The 14615-nt window shown below is 38.6% G+C and overlaps 1 protein-coding gene across 1 annotated transcript in view; it reads left to right on the top strand.

Annotated features, from left to right (window-relative positions):
* CUL5 (cullin 5) overlaps nt 1-14166 on the top strand; it is a 96194-nt gene extending 82028 nt beyond the window's left edge. The window contains exons 14-19 of the mRNA XM_027036431.2: nt 2565-2688; nt 3251-3426; nt 3990-4151; nt 5092-5210; nt 5826-5949; nt 10548-14166. Of these exons, the coding sequence (XP_026892232.1) occupies nt 2565-2688; nt 3251-3426; nt 3990-4151; nt 5092-5210; nt 5826-5949; nt 10548-10742 (900 nt within the window). The 3' untranslated portion in view covers nt 10743-14166. The remainder of the gene's footprint in view (nt 1-2564; nt 2689-3250; nt 3427-3989; nt 4152-5091; nt 5211-5825; nt 5950-10547) is intronic.
* The last annotated feature ends 449 nt before the right edge of the window (nt 14167-14615 follow it).

The following is a 14615-nucleotide window of genomic DNA, read 5'->3' as shown; positions in this document are numbered from 1 at the left end:
AAAGACTTTTAGTGAAACACCTTTGCTCTTGTTGTGCTTTTGATGTTTTGCTCTTTTCTATTTCCACTTCCATTTGAACTGACCTTATTAAATGGGTTATAAGACAGATCATTACATTGTTAAGGTATTTTCAGTAGTAAATGTGTAACTGTAAGTAAAGGCTTTTGTGTAGGCAAAAGAACCAATACGTAAAAGACGATGGTTTATTTAGGATAATCACTGCTAATTTAATCATAACTAAATTCTCATATCAAAATATTTTAAGTCTGTTCCTGTCAGTTCACTGTAATGAATGTCTTTTACTTATATATATGGTGTTAATGATTTATAATATGATTTTATTAATACATAGCAAGATTGTGTATAGTGTGTGTAGTTATATATATATTTTATATATATGTCTTTCATTTATATATGTATTTCAAAATACACATTTACACATTGCCCTGCTTTGCATGATACTTACAGGATAGTAAAAATTACCCTGCAAACCGACAGTGTGCAAAATGATCTTAATATTAACAGTCAGTGGGAAAAATTATTTTGTGACTGAGAAATTTCTGTCAAAACATTAGAAACTCTCTGTTATAAATATATAGGAAGAAGGGGCACCTGGATGGGTCAGTCACTTAAGCATCTGACTTCAGCTCAGGGCATGATCTCTCGGTTCATGAGTTCAACCCTTGCATCAGGCCCTATGCTGACAGCTCAAAGCCTGAGTCTGCTTTAGATTCTGTGTCTCCACCGCTCTCTACCCCTCCCCCACTCACACTCTGTCTCTCTTTCAGAAAGATACATTTAAAAAATTAAAAATAAATATATATATAGGAAAAAATTTGTAAATGAATATGTATTTAGTATACTGTAATTTATAACATAAACTTTCATAAGCATAAAGTACTACTATTTCTTTGTAGAAACTTAATACTGCTTAGGAAATTATTTGCAATTCATATGTCCAGTGTCATATCTAGAATATATAAAGAACTCTTACAATTCACCAGTGAAAAGTTAAAAATGGGCAAAGGATTAAAATAGACATTTCTTCACAGAAGATATTCAGATGGCCAATAAGTGTATTAAAGATGTTCGACATCATTAGTCATTAGGGAAATGCAAATCAAAGCCACAATGAGATACTTTCCTCCTCCTTTCCTCCCTAGGGAAGCTAAAATTAAAAAGACAGTAACAAGTGTTGGCGAGGAAGAGGAGAAATTGGAATCTCATGCTTTGCTGATGAGAATATAAATTGGTGCAGTCACTTTGGAAAACTCTGGCAGTTGCTCAAAAAGTTAAACAGAGTTGACCCAGCAGTTCTGTTCCTAAGTAACTCCGCTCAAGCGTATAACCACACAAAGCCGTGTCTATGAATGTTCGTTGCGGCATTATTAATAAGAGCCACAAAGTGGAAACGGCTCAAAGTGCTGTTCAGCTGATGAAAGGATAAGCGAAATGTGGATTAATCATACAATGGAATATTTCTTAGTAGTTAGGAGAAAGGTAGTACTGCCACATGCTACAACGTGAATGATTGTTGACATCGTCATGCTCAGCGAACGAATTCCGTTACAAAGACCACCTAGTATATGATTCCCCTAATTCCCAATGTCCACTGTAGCCAAATCCATAGAGACTCTGTAAATACACTAAATCTATAGAGACTCTGTAAATACATTAGAACCTACTTAATTGTACACTGGAAAAGAGTGAGTTTTGTGACAGATGCATTATATCTCAGGAGAGCCGTCGTGTAAATGAAGGATCGTTTGACTAGCACGTGCTTTCTTGTCATGTGGCTTAGAACACAGAATGAGCATCATCCATGCGCCTGGGAGAGTTGTCATTGTCTCTGTAGGTTTGGGTCAGCTTCCAGCCTGTTGTTTTTGGGCGCTCAAGGTCGTGAAAGTTTTTGCTGGTGCCACTTCAGCATCTTATCATTATTATTGTTATTATTGTCACTGCTCCTTTTGTTTGTGCTGATAATTTGCCTTCACTAAGTTCCCCTGCCTGTGTATTTAGTCTTCATCATTGGCAAGTATCAACATTACAACTTAAGATCGCTCTTCTAGAATTTCATTTAGGTTCTGTTTATTTTCATTTCCAGCTTTATTTTTATTTCTTTGGTGTGCTTTTATCATCTTCATTGGCCATTGAGCTCACTTGATTATCCATTTTTATAAAATGTCAAGTGGATCTGTCACTGTGCTTTGCTTTCTGTGGGTGAACTGAATAAACAGATGACTAACAGATTTCGAAAGGCGGATGGTGATTGGTCACTGATGAGAAGTAAATTTGTGCATTACTCATATTTAATATACGGTGATAGCCGAAAGTTGAGCTGTGTTGTTGGGGGACTGGTGTAATTTAACTATACTGTGGTGACTGATTCATGCACATTGAACTCATGCAGAGAAAGCCTGGGTTACCTGTATTCTCTTGTTTAGTTTTTAAGAATCAAATTTAATAGATATTAGACTGTGAATATTCTAATAAATACATTTAATTTTATATTAAAGCTTCTATGTATTATTGTTCATTACCTCTTTTGTCTTTGCTTTTCATAGGAAGTTGGTATGCCCGCAGATTATGTAAATAAGCTTGCTAGAATGTTTCAGGACATAAAAGTGTCTGAAGATTTGAACCAAGCTTTTAAGGAAATGCACAAAAATAACAAATTGGCTTTACCAGGTATTATTTTATAATTACATATATTATGTATATAGGCTTTCTTAAAGAGAATATCTTTGTTTTCCAGTAAATTAGAATTGAACCTTAGTAGTAATAGGTACAAAGATGTTACAAAGTCCACATTCCTTGAAGACATCTGGCAAAACAGAATTTAACAGAATTTAGATTCGTAATCTTTATTTTTATGTATGTATCTATATGTATGTATGTATTATTTTTAATAGCCACTACTCCCTTGCCTGAGTTTTACAGGTTTCAGATCCAGTCACATGAAGAGAATAACTTCTTTTTTTTTTTTAAGTTTTATTTTTATTTAAATAATCTCCGCACTCAACATGGGGCTCATACTCACGACCCTGAGGTCGAGTCCCATGCCCCCCTGACTGACTGCGTCAGGCAGGCGCCCCTCTAATCCTTTTTTTTTTTTTTTAAAGGCACCTTTAAATCTTAAGGGTTTTATTTTTCACCAAAGCTTATCCAGTATGTACATATTTAATTTCTTTTGAATTTTATCCATTTTCAAGATTATTTACTTCATATTTCCTGATATTCCTACTTATAGCTGATTCGGTTAATATAAAAATTCTGAATGCTGGTGCATGGTCAAGAAGCTCTGAGAAAGTCTTTGTCTCCCTTCCTACTGAACTGGAGGATTTGATACCTGAAGTAGAAGAATTCTACAAAAAAAATCATAGTGGTAGAAAATTACATTGGCATCATCTCATGTCAAATGGAATTGTAAGTAGATGGTGTGTTAGTTCAGATACTGGTTTGACTGAAAGTACCAGGACTCCAAGTAAGAGTTGATTAAACAAGATAGATCTTTGTTTCTCTCCCGTGTAAAAGTTTGAACACGTGCAGTGGATCTAGCCCAGGAAGTTGTTAGGGACTTAGCTTCTGGTTGTATCACCATGCTTAAGGTATCGCTCTTGTCTGTAGAATCCAGTGTGATGCCCAGTGTGGCTGTCTTCCAGCCCAACAGGAAGGGAAAGATGAAAGTATTCCTTACTTTAGAAGCAACTTCTAGAAGTTTCCCCCATCGTTTCCACTCACCTCTCATTGGGCAGAACTAGTCACAAGACCACATTTCACTCCTTGAAAGCTGGAAGATGAGCCTTTATTCTGGGCGATCATTAAGGTCTGCTGAAATTGTTACTACTGTGTAGGAAAGGAAAAATATATATTGGAAGACAATTGCCAGTCTTTTCCGTGGATAATCTCACGTAAGGAGAATATTCTAGCAGGGAGGTGGTAATCATCCTGAAGAGATTCTTACCTTTATATTACTTCCTCTCTTGCAGATAACATTTAAGAATGAAGTAGGGCAATATGATTTGGAGGTAACAACATTTCAGCTGGCTGTGTTGTTTGCATGGAACCAAAGACCCAGAGAGAAAATCAGCTTTGAAAATCTAAAACTTGCAACTGAACTGCCTGACGCTGAGCTTAGAAGGACTTTATGGGTTTGTTCCATGTTTTTTTTGTTTTTAAAGTGTATGCAGTTACACAGCAGGAAATATTTGATGGCTTATCATAAATTTATGAATTCATAACACTCTGCAAATGACCTTTAACCAAGAAAAAAAAAACGCTAATGAGGTGTTAATACATAAATGAGGTATTCATGGTAAAAAAAAGAAATTGAAAATAAGCAAGTTACCAAGATAATGAAACAGGGGGAAAAAATGGAGAGTTGAGGTGCATGGGTGGTTCAGTCTGTTGAGCACCTGACTCTTGATCTCGGCTCAGGTCATGATTTCATGGTTCATGAGTTTGAGCCCCACGTCGGGCTGCGCTGGCACCATGGAGCCCGCTTGGGATTCCTTCTCTGCCCCTCCCTTACTCATGCTTGCTCGCTCGCTCTCAAAAATAAATAAACTTAAAAAGCAGGGGGGCAGGGTGGAGAGAAAGATTGAGTTGGTGTTTAAATCTTACCTGTGAGGAATGTGACCAGAAATTTCATACTAAGAATGTGTTCAAAGATTTTATGACCAAAAATGCAAGAATTAGGAAACTTTGGTCTTTTCAAGGGCTTGTAAAATGTACTCATTAGTCTCCTGCTCATAGCTGCATGTTACCCCTACTCCATAGACCTCTTAGAAGTTCCAGAATAAATAATTGTCTAGAGAGAAATAGCTGGTGTGTCAGTGGCAAGTTGGTTTTGTTGAGCTCGTGTATGACCGATCCCTGCAGTCTCTGTCTTCCTGTGAAGGGATCATTTAGTGCTTCCCTCCTCGTGAGCTGCCCCCCTCCTTGTCCTTTCCTCGCCATACATTCACAGTGTTGGACTGGTCGAGGCACCAGGCAGAAGTTGGTTGTGATTTTGTTAGCCATGTTGGAGAACTGATCTTGGTATTTCATACCATTTATAGATGGTAATTGTTTTCTCTTTCTTCTTCGTAGTCTTTAGTAGCTTTCCCAAAGCTCAAGCGGCAAGTTTTATTGTATGAACCTCAAGTCAACTCACCCAAAGACTTTACAGAAGGCACCCTCTTCTCGGTGAACCAGGAGTTCAGTTTAATGTAAGGCTGATGTTGGTTGATGTAAAATAAAAGTGCCTTGTTTGACTTTGGTGTTTTATTGTTAGCAAAATGGTTGTTTTCCTTACGTTACTTTTAAGACATATGTACACTGACATCGCTCCAGGTTTCTGCCATTTAGTTGTTCATTAAACATACTGAGGACTGGAGATGTTCACTTGTGTACGTGTTTTTCATGGGTACATTTTGGTATCTGATGATACTGCTTTTCATCTTTAAGCATCCTTTTGCACTCTAAAGAAGCTCTATTCACACAAATCACTTTTTCTCCTTAAGATCCATTTAGATGATAATGCTGAATAACAGCCCATATATTTCCAACTATCTCAGCTCTCTCGTGGCAATGTAAATTACATTAGCTTTGTTATTACAGGGCCTGTTGTCACCCATATTTTATTAACTGAACCTTTGTTGTCTTTGGGGGAAATCCTATGGTTCATTTTAAAGCTATCTGTTGATTATTGGTAACTTTTCCTTTGAACAGTTCTAGTATAGTAGTCTTCAGAAAATTTCTGTATCTTTTTTCTCAGACATTGTTGCTGTAATATGTTTAAAAGGCTTTCCACTGTAAAATATTTGATTCAATGTTTTTTATAGAAAAAATGCAAAAGTTCAGAAAAGAGGTAAAATCAACTTGATTGGACGCTTGCAGCTCACTACAGAAAGGATGCGAGAAGAGGAGAATGAAGGGATAGTTCAGCTACGAATACTAAGAACCCAGGTTTGTGACGTTAAGACAGAATGTCTACGTTTTGAAAAAAATTGCATTTTTTGGGTATCTATTTGTTATTTAAATTTTAATGACTACACAGTGCAGTATTGGTTTCAGAAATTTTTCTCTTTTTTTATCTTCAGATGTTTAAAAAAATTTTTAAAGCATGTAGTAGGTATTCCACCTGTAATGAAGAACTAATTTTCACTTTACTGGAACTTAAAAATTGTATTGCTGACCTTATCTTAGCTGCTGCAAGAGATGTCTGTATGTCTTGGTGGCCTCTGGTAGATTTTTTTTGTTTTTTTTAATGTTTATTATTTTGAGAGAGAGAGAGTGCAAGTACGGGAGGAGCAGAGAGAGATTCCCAAGCAGGCTCCATGCTTACAGTGCAGAGCCCTACGCAGGGCTCGATCCCACGACTGCAAGGTCACGATCTGAGCCAAAATGACGATCCGGACCCTTAACCAACTGAGCCACCCAGGTGCCACCTCCCCTCCTCCCCTCCCCACCGGTAGATTCTATCTGTTGGGCAAAACCTTGGTTTTAGGTTGTGTCTGCCTTTGACCATGACTGATTAACTGTGTGTCAGCAGTAAGTTACAATTCTAGGATTGAAGTATTCAAATTCTTATGTAAGTCTTATAATTTCATTGTAGTGTGAAATGAGGGAATACTTTAAAAAAGTTTTCTTTTAAGTTTTATTTATTTATTTTTAGAACTCTCCACGCGAACGTGGGGCTTAGCTCATATCCCCAAGATCTAGAATAGCCTGCAGACTGAGCCAGCAAACATTTTAAAGCTAAGATTGTGATCCTTCTGAACATATGAAGAGTGCCTGTTGCAGACTGATATGTGTCCATTCTAACTTTAGGAGTATTCTTATTACAACCAAGTGATCCCACTTTCACTATTTTTATTGAATATTATTTGAAACTGCTGGCCAATTCAGTAAAAAATGAAAAGAGGAAAGATGAACATTTTTCATTACTTACACAGCATACAATATGATAAAGTAGTGGAGCGAAAGGAATAAAAGTCGGTTGCTTTTCTGTTTAGCAATAAACATGTAAATTTCAAAAGCTTAAGAGAAAAATGAAACCATAGACCCCATAGGCACTTTTTTAATGAGTCATGTTGACAGCCTGTGTGAAGAGGGTGGCCATCCCTAGGGGGTTCAGAAGGAGATTTGAATAAATAGAAGATGTTGCTCTTTTTTTTTTTTTTTTTTTTTTTTTTTACTAAAACTTTATATTGAGGTGTAATTTACATATACTACAATGTACATTTCACAGTTTAGTTGTTGAGTTTGGATAAGTGTACGTACCTGGGGACCATCACCTAAGATACACAGCGTTTGTGTCACTGCAGCCAGCCCCCCCTCCAACCGGACTCCTGTCCCATTGCCTGGTTTTGCCTTTTTTGGCTTACCATGGAATACCACATTTTTCAGTGACAAGGCTCAGTTACTTAAGGAGTCAATTTTGTCCATGATAAAAGTTCAGCTAGGGGGTTGTCTGGGTGGCTCAGTCGGTTAAGTATCGGACTTTAGCTCAGGTCGTGATCTCGCGGTTCGTGAGCGTGAGCCCCACTTTGGGCTCTCTGTTGTCAGTATGGAGCCTGGAGCCTGCTTTGGATCCTCTTTCCCCCTCTCTGTCCCTCCATGGCTCACACTCTTCTCTCTCAAAAATGAATGGACGTGAGGGGCGCCTGGGTGGCTCAGTTGGTTAAGCGTCTGACTTTGGCTCAGGTTCATGGGTTTAAACCCCACGTCAGATTCTGCTGACAGCTCAGAACGTGGAGCCTGCTTCAGATTCTGTGTCTCCCTCTCTCTGCCCCTCCCCTACTTGCACTCTGTCTCTCTCTCCCTCAAAAATAAATAAACATTAAAAAAAATGAATGGACAAATTGACTCTCAGTTTTATGACAAAGAATATAAATGAGTGTTTGTGATCCTTAAAAAAAGGTAAGAATAAGGTGTTAGTGGAACTTGCCAAGTGTTACAACTTAGTAAAATATCTGCAAAAATAAAACAGTATGACAGGCAGATTAGTTGAGGAAACTAACTCAGAAGTGAACCTACTATGTAAGTTTAGATGAACTTTACCATAAAGGAAATAATTTCCATGGGCTGTGAAAGGGAACGGATTATTCAGTAAGAGATTTTAGAGAGTTTTACGTTTGGGGTGAAAAATCTGGGTATAGTCCTGGTGTATGGCTAGACCAGGATAAATTCCAGATGGATTTCAGCTGAGCTGTGTGACGGGTTGTCAAGTATAGTCCTTCCATAAGATGTGCAGAGGGGCGCCTGAGTGGCTCGGTCGGTTGAGCGTCCGACCTCAGGTCATGTTCTTGCAGTTCGTGAGTTCGAGTCCCACATCGGGCTCTGTGCTAACAGCTCAGAGCCTGGATCCTGCTTCCGATTCTGTGTCTCCCACTCTCTCTCTGCCACTCCCCTGTTCACGCTCTGTCTCTGTCTCAAAAATAAACATTTAAAAAAAAATTTTTTTTTAATTCAGTTTTTCAGTTTTGTCCGAAACAGATGGGTAATTATGTGCAGTCCCGTAATCCAGGCTGTCCCTGACGTAATGCTCAGCCTTTCTCATTTCTCCCTGACCCTGCTCTACCCATCCTCGCTCTTTGTTGTTTCCCACATGGCATCGGGATGGACGGAGGGTGAAAGGAGTCCACGTGACCTTGTAGTGACAGTGAAGGGATCGTCACATCATTGTGACAGTGTCCTGGGTTCTTGCTCTTGACATCTGTGGGGTGCTTTACCTGTCACCTGTGGGAGTTTGACTTTCTGTGGCTCTCTGCTGCTGCTGGCTGTGGCACAGGAGCTGGGGCTTCTTTTCCCGGTTGGTAAGGGCCTCCTGGCCCCTTCCCTGCTCCGACTGCCCGCCCTCTGTTCTTAACTGAGCTCTTAAACGCTCTGAGACTCTGCCGCATCTTCGGGGTGGCCCCTTGGCCTGCCCGGCACACTGTCATGATCAGCTGCTGCTGCGAGATTCCTCTCCCCTGGCCCTGACGGCCCTGCCCCTGCGGGTCTGTTGGCCTCGACCCTGTCCGCATCGTGTGGGGACTGAGAGGGGTTCCGCAGTGAGCTCTTTGTAGCACGTCATGCCGTCTTCGGCAGACAGTAAGTGCAGCCCGGGGCTGGAGCGCCTGTGCGGTTCCCCTTTCCACTTCTCTCACACAGCCTGCCTTCCTCTCCTCCACCGGAGCTGGGCGCAGGGCGGACTGGAGACATTTACATTCGTTCCTCCTCCCTGGCTCCTGTGATCTTCACGTGCCTGAAGACTTCCCCTTCTCCCCCTTTCCCTCGGGACCCTTGATGCAAGCCCTGCAGTCCAGACTCTGGCATCCTGTCGCACTGATAATGGGAGGAGTTCACTCCCTCTCCTAATGACAGGGGAGGGATCCTTAAGTCTCCCTCCATAGGGGACAGCTCCTGGCCACCAAGCCTATTACTGCTTTGCAGCAAAACACCTCTTTGAATGTTAAAAGCAGATATTACCGGGGCTCCTCGGGGGCTCTGTTGGTTACGCATCTGGCTCTTAATTTCAGTTCAGGTCATGATCTCGCGGTTTGCGGGTTCAAACCCCGCATTGGGCTCCACGCTGACAGCACAGAGCCTGCTTGGGATTCTGTGTCTCCCTTTCTCTCTGCCCCTTCCATGCACATCCTCTCTCTCAAGATAAATAAACAAACTTAAAACATATATGTATATATGTGTGTATATACACATATACATATATATGTATATATATATGTATATATGTGCATGTATATATATATGTGTGTGTGTATATATACACACACACACACACACACACACCTAATTTTCTGTTTTCACATTTCCTTTTTTAGCAAACTCTAATCTCCACCAAGGTAGATAGATGCCTTTGGTTTGCTAAGGACAGAGATTATCCTGGAAAAGCAAAAGAGAAAAGGACACTTAATCATTTTCTGATTATCTCTGTTATAAGCTTAATAGTAATTAAATCGTCAAGGAAATACTTACAAAATTGACTTAGATGAACAGTGCTTACTCCTGTAAGAAGTCAAAGTAATTGAATCAATAAACTATCTATAGCAAATATAATTTATTAATCTGATAAATATATAAAGAGTAGTAATGTTTGATTTTTAAAAATAGACACCAGCTGGCATTTGCTACTGTACAAAGAATTAACTCTGAATATGATGGAAAAGGAGTAAGGGATTTGCTCTTTCTTAGGTGATGGTTAACACCATGCCAGATTACGTACATACTGTGTTCACAAACAAGATAAATTGTTAACATGTGCATGATGTGGAAAAAAGTATTGGGGGTACTCCAGAACATTCGGTGTGGTTTTCCGCAGAGGAGTTCTAGGTTATTTTGCTTTTCCTCATTTGTCAAAATCTTTACCATCAGATTTACTTTTACAGTGAGTGGAAAGTATTTTTGTTAAGTAAAAGCCGCTGGTCTCAAGACTTATCTGCTAGTGATTGATCATTGGGGTGGATGTTGGAAAGAGGATGAAATGCATAAAAAAGTCATTTTTTGTTGTTTTACCTAAAATGTAATATATTAATGATTTTTCATTTTTCTTTTTCTTTTAGGAAGCTATCATACAAATAATGAAGATGAGAAAGAAAATTAGCAATGCTCAGCTGCAGACTGAACTAGTAGAAATTTTGAAAAACATGTTTTTGCCACAAAAGAAAATGATAAAAGAGCAAATAGAATGGCTAATAGAGCACAAATACATCAGAAGAGATGAATCCGATATCAACACTTTCATATATATGGCATAATTTTGAATATCATGGACAACATTAGAACCCAAATTGCAGAGTGCTTGGGCAGAAAGTTGTAACAGTTTGTGCTGGAGGAAGGTTTATTTGGACTTTGATTACATAACTATTAAAATCTCTGCCTTACCTGACAAAACAACTATATTTTGCCAGTCACGTTAGTTAGCATGATGGCATCCCTTCATGTTGCACACTCGGTAACAGCATGCTGTTTTGTGGAGAAACTTGCATTCATGAAGAGCCCATTATGAACTTTTCACAGTAAATTTGATTTATACCCATCGGAAGAAATAGTTGGGAAGGGTGAGGGCGGGGTTCTTAATTGCTTTTTTCCTCTTTTTTTTTTTCCTCTCTGACAAAAATGTACTTGCACAAGGAAGGATCTTCAGATATTCGTGCACTGAATAATGCTGTTATGTTTTGTTTTTTTAAATGCAATTAAAACTAGAAATAGCACTCTTGGTTTCTTTCGATCAAAAGAGGGAGCTGGTGTACACGACGCTGCGGGGTGGGGGGGGACAGATGTAGGTGAGGAGATAAGTATTTAATAGCATCACATTATTTGTTCACGCCCTGCTTCAGTATAATAACTGGATTTAATGGTGACCTGAAAATGACACGAGATTTTTCCAACTTACAAATGTTGGCTTTCTTTTTAAGCAGGAGACTGCTAGTTTAGTTGTTTGTTGTTAAATAAGGAGTTTGAAAATCTGCTATGGCTGGAGAGCTTGTTTTGAAAAAGTAAAGCTTATATTACTTTGTTGTTTCAACCGTTTAAGAAAATGTATGCAGACAGATCATTTAAATTGCAGAGAAAAAAAATCGCAAAACAAACATATTAAGTGTGTTCAATAACACACTTAATATTTATCTAATATTTATTATGCCTAATTGATTATATCTAAATTTACTAAAAACAAGGCAGAAATCTCCTCCTGTCCTATTAGTACGGTTACATAACTGATCACTTGATCTGCAGCATAGAAATGTTTTGGAATTTTAAACTCTGATGATAAGGGATTTATAGCCTCAGGTTTCTGGAAAGGAAGACGTTCTGTTTTAAAGAGTAGTGAGTGTCCGTTACCTAGGAGGAATAGCAAAACCACAGCCTAAGGCCTGAAAAGCATAAGCAGATTGTTGCGGTCTTAATATGAGCAGTAAACTTGCCAAATATATGTACATATATATTTATATATTTTAAAAATAAATGTTTTTAAAATGTTCCGAAAGCAACACTTACCTTGTTCCTTTCAGTCAATCCAAAGTAGCAACTGACTGGTTTGCTGGGAACTGAATATCCAGAGTAATGCGGAGCTCGGGATGTGAGGACGCGGGCAACCGAGATGGGACAGACGATTCCCCGTTGGGAAAGAGTGGCTCCCACATGGATTTTTATTCGTTATGCTGCACGTTCCAAGTTTTCTCGCAAATTCGTTTGTATCTTGTTTGATATTAAGTATTATTTTAAACCTATGACTTTGGAAGTAGTAGGAAGCAGAGAGCCGAGCTCCGAGAGGTAGACAGCGGACAGTACTACGCAGAGTGCTCTCAGGAGCGTCACAGCGAGTCTGTCCCCCCCCTCCCCCCCCCCCCAGAAAGCATCGTGAGCTGTCTGCTGCCGGGACGGAGAGCAAATTTACAACACCTAAGGTGTCGCTGGTGATGTTCAAATGCCTGTTCCGAAACTCCTAGAAAATTAGGATTTGTTTCTAATTTAAAATCTTATGCCCAGCTCTAGGGCAGCACATGTCAGGTATTACACGAAGTGTGTTGGGGAGAATAAACTGAATGAGAGGATGGTGAACAATGGGTACATTTGAAATTTAGAAAATAATAATTTTGTAATAATTGTGGCCCTTACATTTAATATAACACTCTGAGGAGCATATGTGCTTATCCAGTAGGAGAACGCCCACCGGGGGGAACAGTTGAAGGGGAAATTACAGGCCATTTTTTAAAGTTTAAGATTTGTTGCTTCAAACCATAATTGTTCTTAGAACAATTTTGGAATTTCTCATCTTTTGGTCATTTGAGAGTCATGATGTTTTGATTTATAACGGAAAATTTAGTGCAAAAGTGGGTAACTAAATCCATAGCAAAGTTTTCTATTCAATTTTATAAATTTTTTAATAGCGAATTATGTCCTAATTGTATTTTGGTAAATTGAACAGCAGCAAATACTGTAGATTTACAGTTACCATTTTTTTCTGTTATGTATACAAAATTTAACTACTTTTTGGTGTTTATGAAAACAATTTAGTTGACGAGGTGCCTATACCATTGTTAAGTTTTCTTTAAATATGTCTGGACGGTAGGTTTGCTAATTGACAAAAAAGAATCTGACAAAAAGATTGTGAGGCACTTGCTAGAGGTACAGAATCACAGTCAGCATTCTTTATCCAGCCCCTGTTCTCCGATTGCACTTAAAAGCCGTGCTGCCCGAGCAGGGGCGAAACCTGACAGAGTCCAGGGAGAGGAGTCCAGGCCGCCACTGGGGCCTGGGGTGGGGCAGTGGAGGCGAGCCAGAGGTTAACTAAGGCAGAACACTCCGTTTCTCGTGCGAAGATGGAGCCTTCTGGCCAGTGTGAACCTTTGTCGTCTCCCGTTGCCGGAGTCCGGGACACGAAGCAAAAGTTACAAAGTAAAAGATAATGCTCATTTTAATGCTTTATCTTTTAATGCTAATATCTCATTTTAATGCTTACAATGAGATAAATATTAGAACATTAGTGTTCCAATGATTTAATGAGGATCTTGAAATAAATTATGAAGTCTTCCAATTTTTACACTTATTGGAGGGGTCCCTGCATTGTCAACCTGTTCATTTAAGTCTCTTACTCTTATTTTGTGCATAAATGTTGAAATTTCCAAAAATGAAATGTTAGCTTCCTTGTTTTTACTTTGTATTGAATTTAATACAAAATATGACCAGAGTAATTAAAAAGTATTTTGCATTCTTTGCAGTAGGATGTCATTAGCCCTGCTCACAGGGCAAATTTTCGAAATTCAATTTGGGTGAAAGATTTGCTAGTTTTCCAGAAAGATTTGCTATCTTAAACTCAAGCTGGTTTTTCTATTTTCATGTAAATGACTGGGATGCTATCTTATAAACTCTTCCAAGGTCATGTTTGTGAAGTAAACATTACACGAGAGCTTTCCTGTCATCTACACTATATATGTCGTCTGGAGTGTTGAACAAATTTGCGTTCCTCAGTTGTAATCTATCTTCGTATGGTATATACGATTTTGAATGTGTGCCACTACATACTGAGATGATAATGCTGTACAATTTTAAATGGTAGCAGTTTCTGTATGCAGTAGGCTGAAATATTTTGATGAACTGCTTAATTTTTGGATTTTATTTTTTAAGTTGTATAATTTATTTTCTTGCAAAATAAAAATGTAATATAAAAGCTTTCACCTATCCAGAAAATGTTGATGTTCTACTATTACATAGTTTTTAAGAGTTAAATTTAAATTTGTGTAATAGGTACATTTATGCATTTCTTGGTGAAATAGTAAATCTTAGCCTTACAAATCAGAAACACGAAGAGTAACCCACTTCTTGTAGATTTTAAATTTTAGTCCAAAGTGAAAGCTCTCATGAATGTACCTGTTTCCACTGATGATAGCGTATGGTTATCAGGCCTGGAAAAGGGAAAAAAAATGAGACCTGAAAGTGATTGACGCATTCCTTCATCAGGTTAGATAGGTCGTATCAGAACCACAAATTGAATTTTTGTATCAGATAAAAATGAAAACATATAAAGTGAATTATCTCATGTTTTGCGTTTATTTGAAAATCTATGAGGTATTTAAATTCCAAAGCTAGAGATTAGTAATAAGGTTATGAGGATGGACAGTGTGTTCACA

This window comes from Acinonyx jubatus, chromosome D1 (assembly GCF_027475565.1).
Source record: "Acinonyx jubatus isolate Ajub_Pintada_27869175 chromosome D1, VMU_Ajub_asm_v1.0, whole genome shotgun sequence".
Lineage (NCBI taxonomy): Eukaryota > Metazoa > Chordata > Mammalia > Carnivora > Felidae > Acinonyx > Acinonyx jubatus.
The sequence above is the reverse complement of the archived record's forward strand: the minus strand, read 5'-3'. Positions and strand labels throughout refer to the sequence as shown.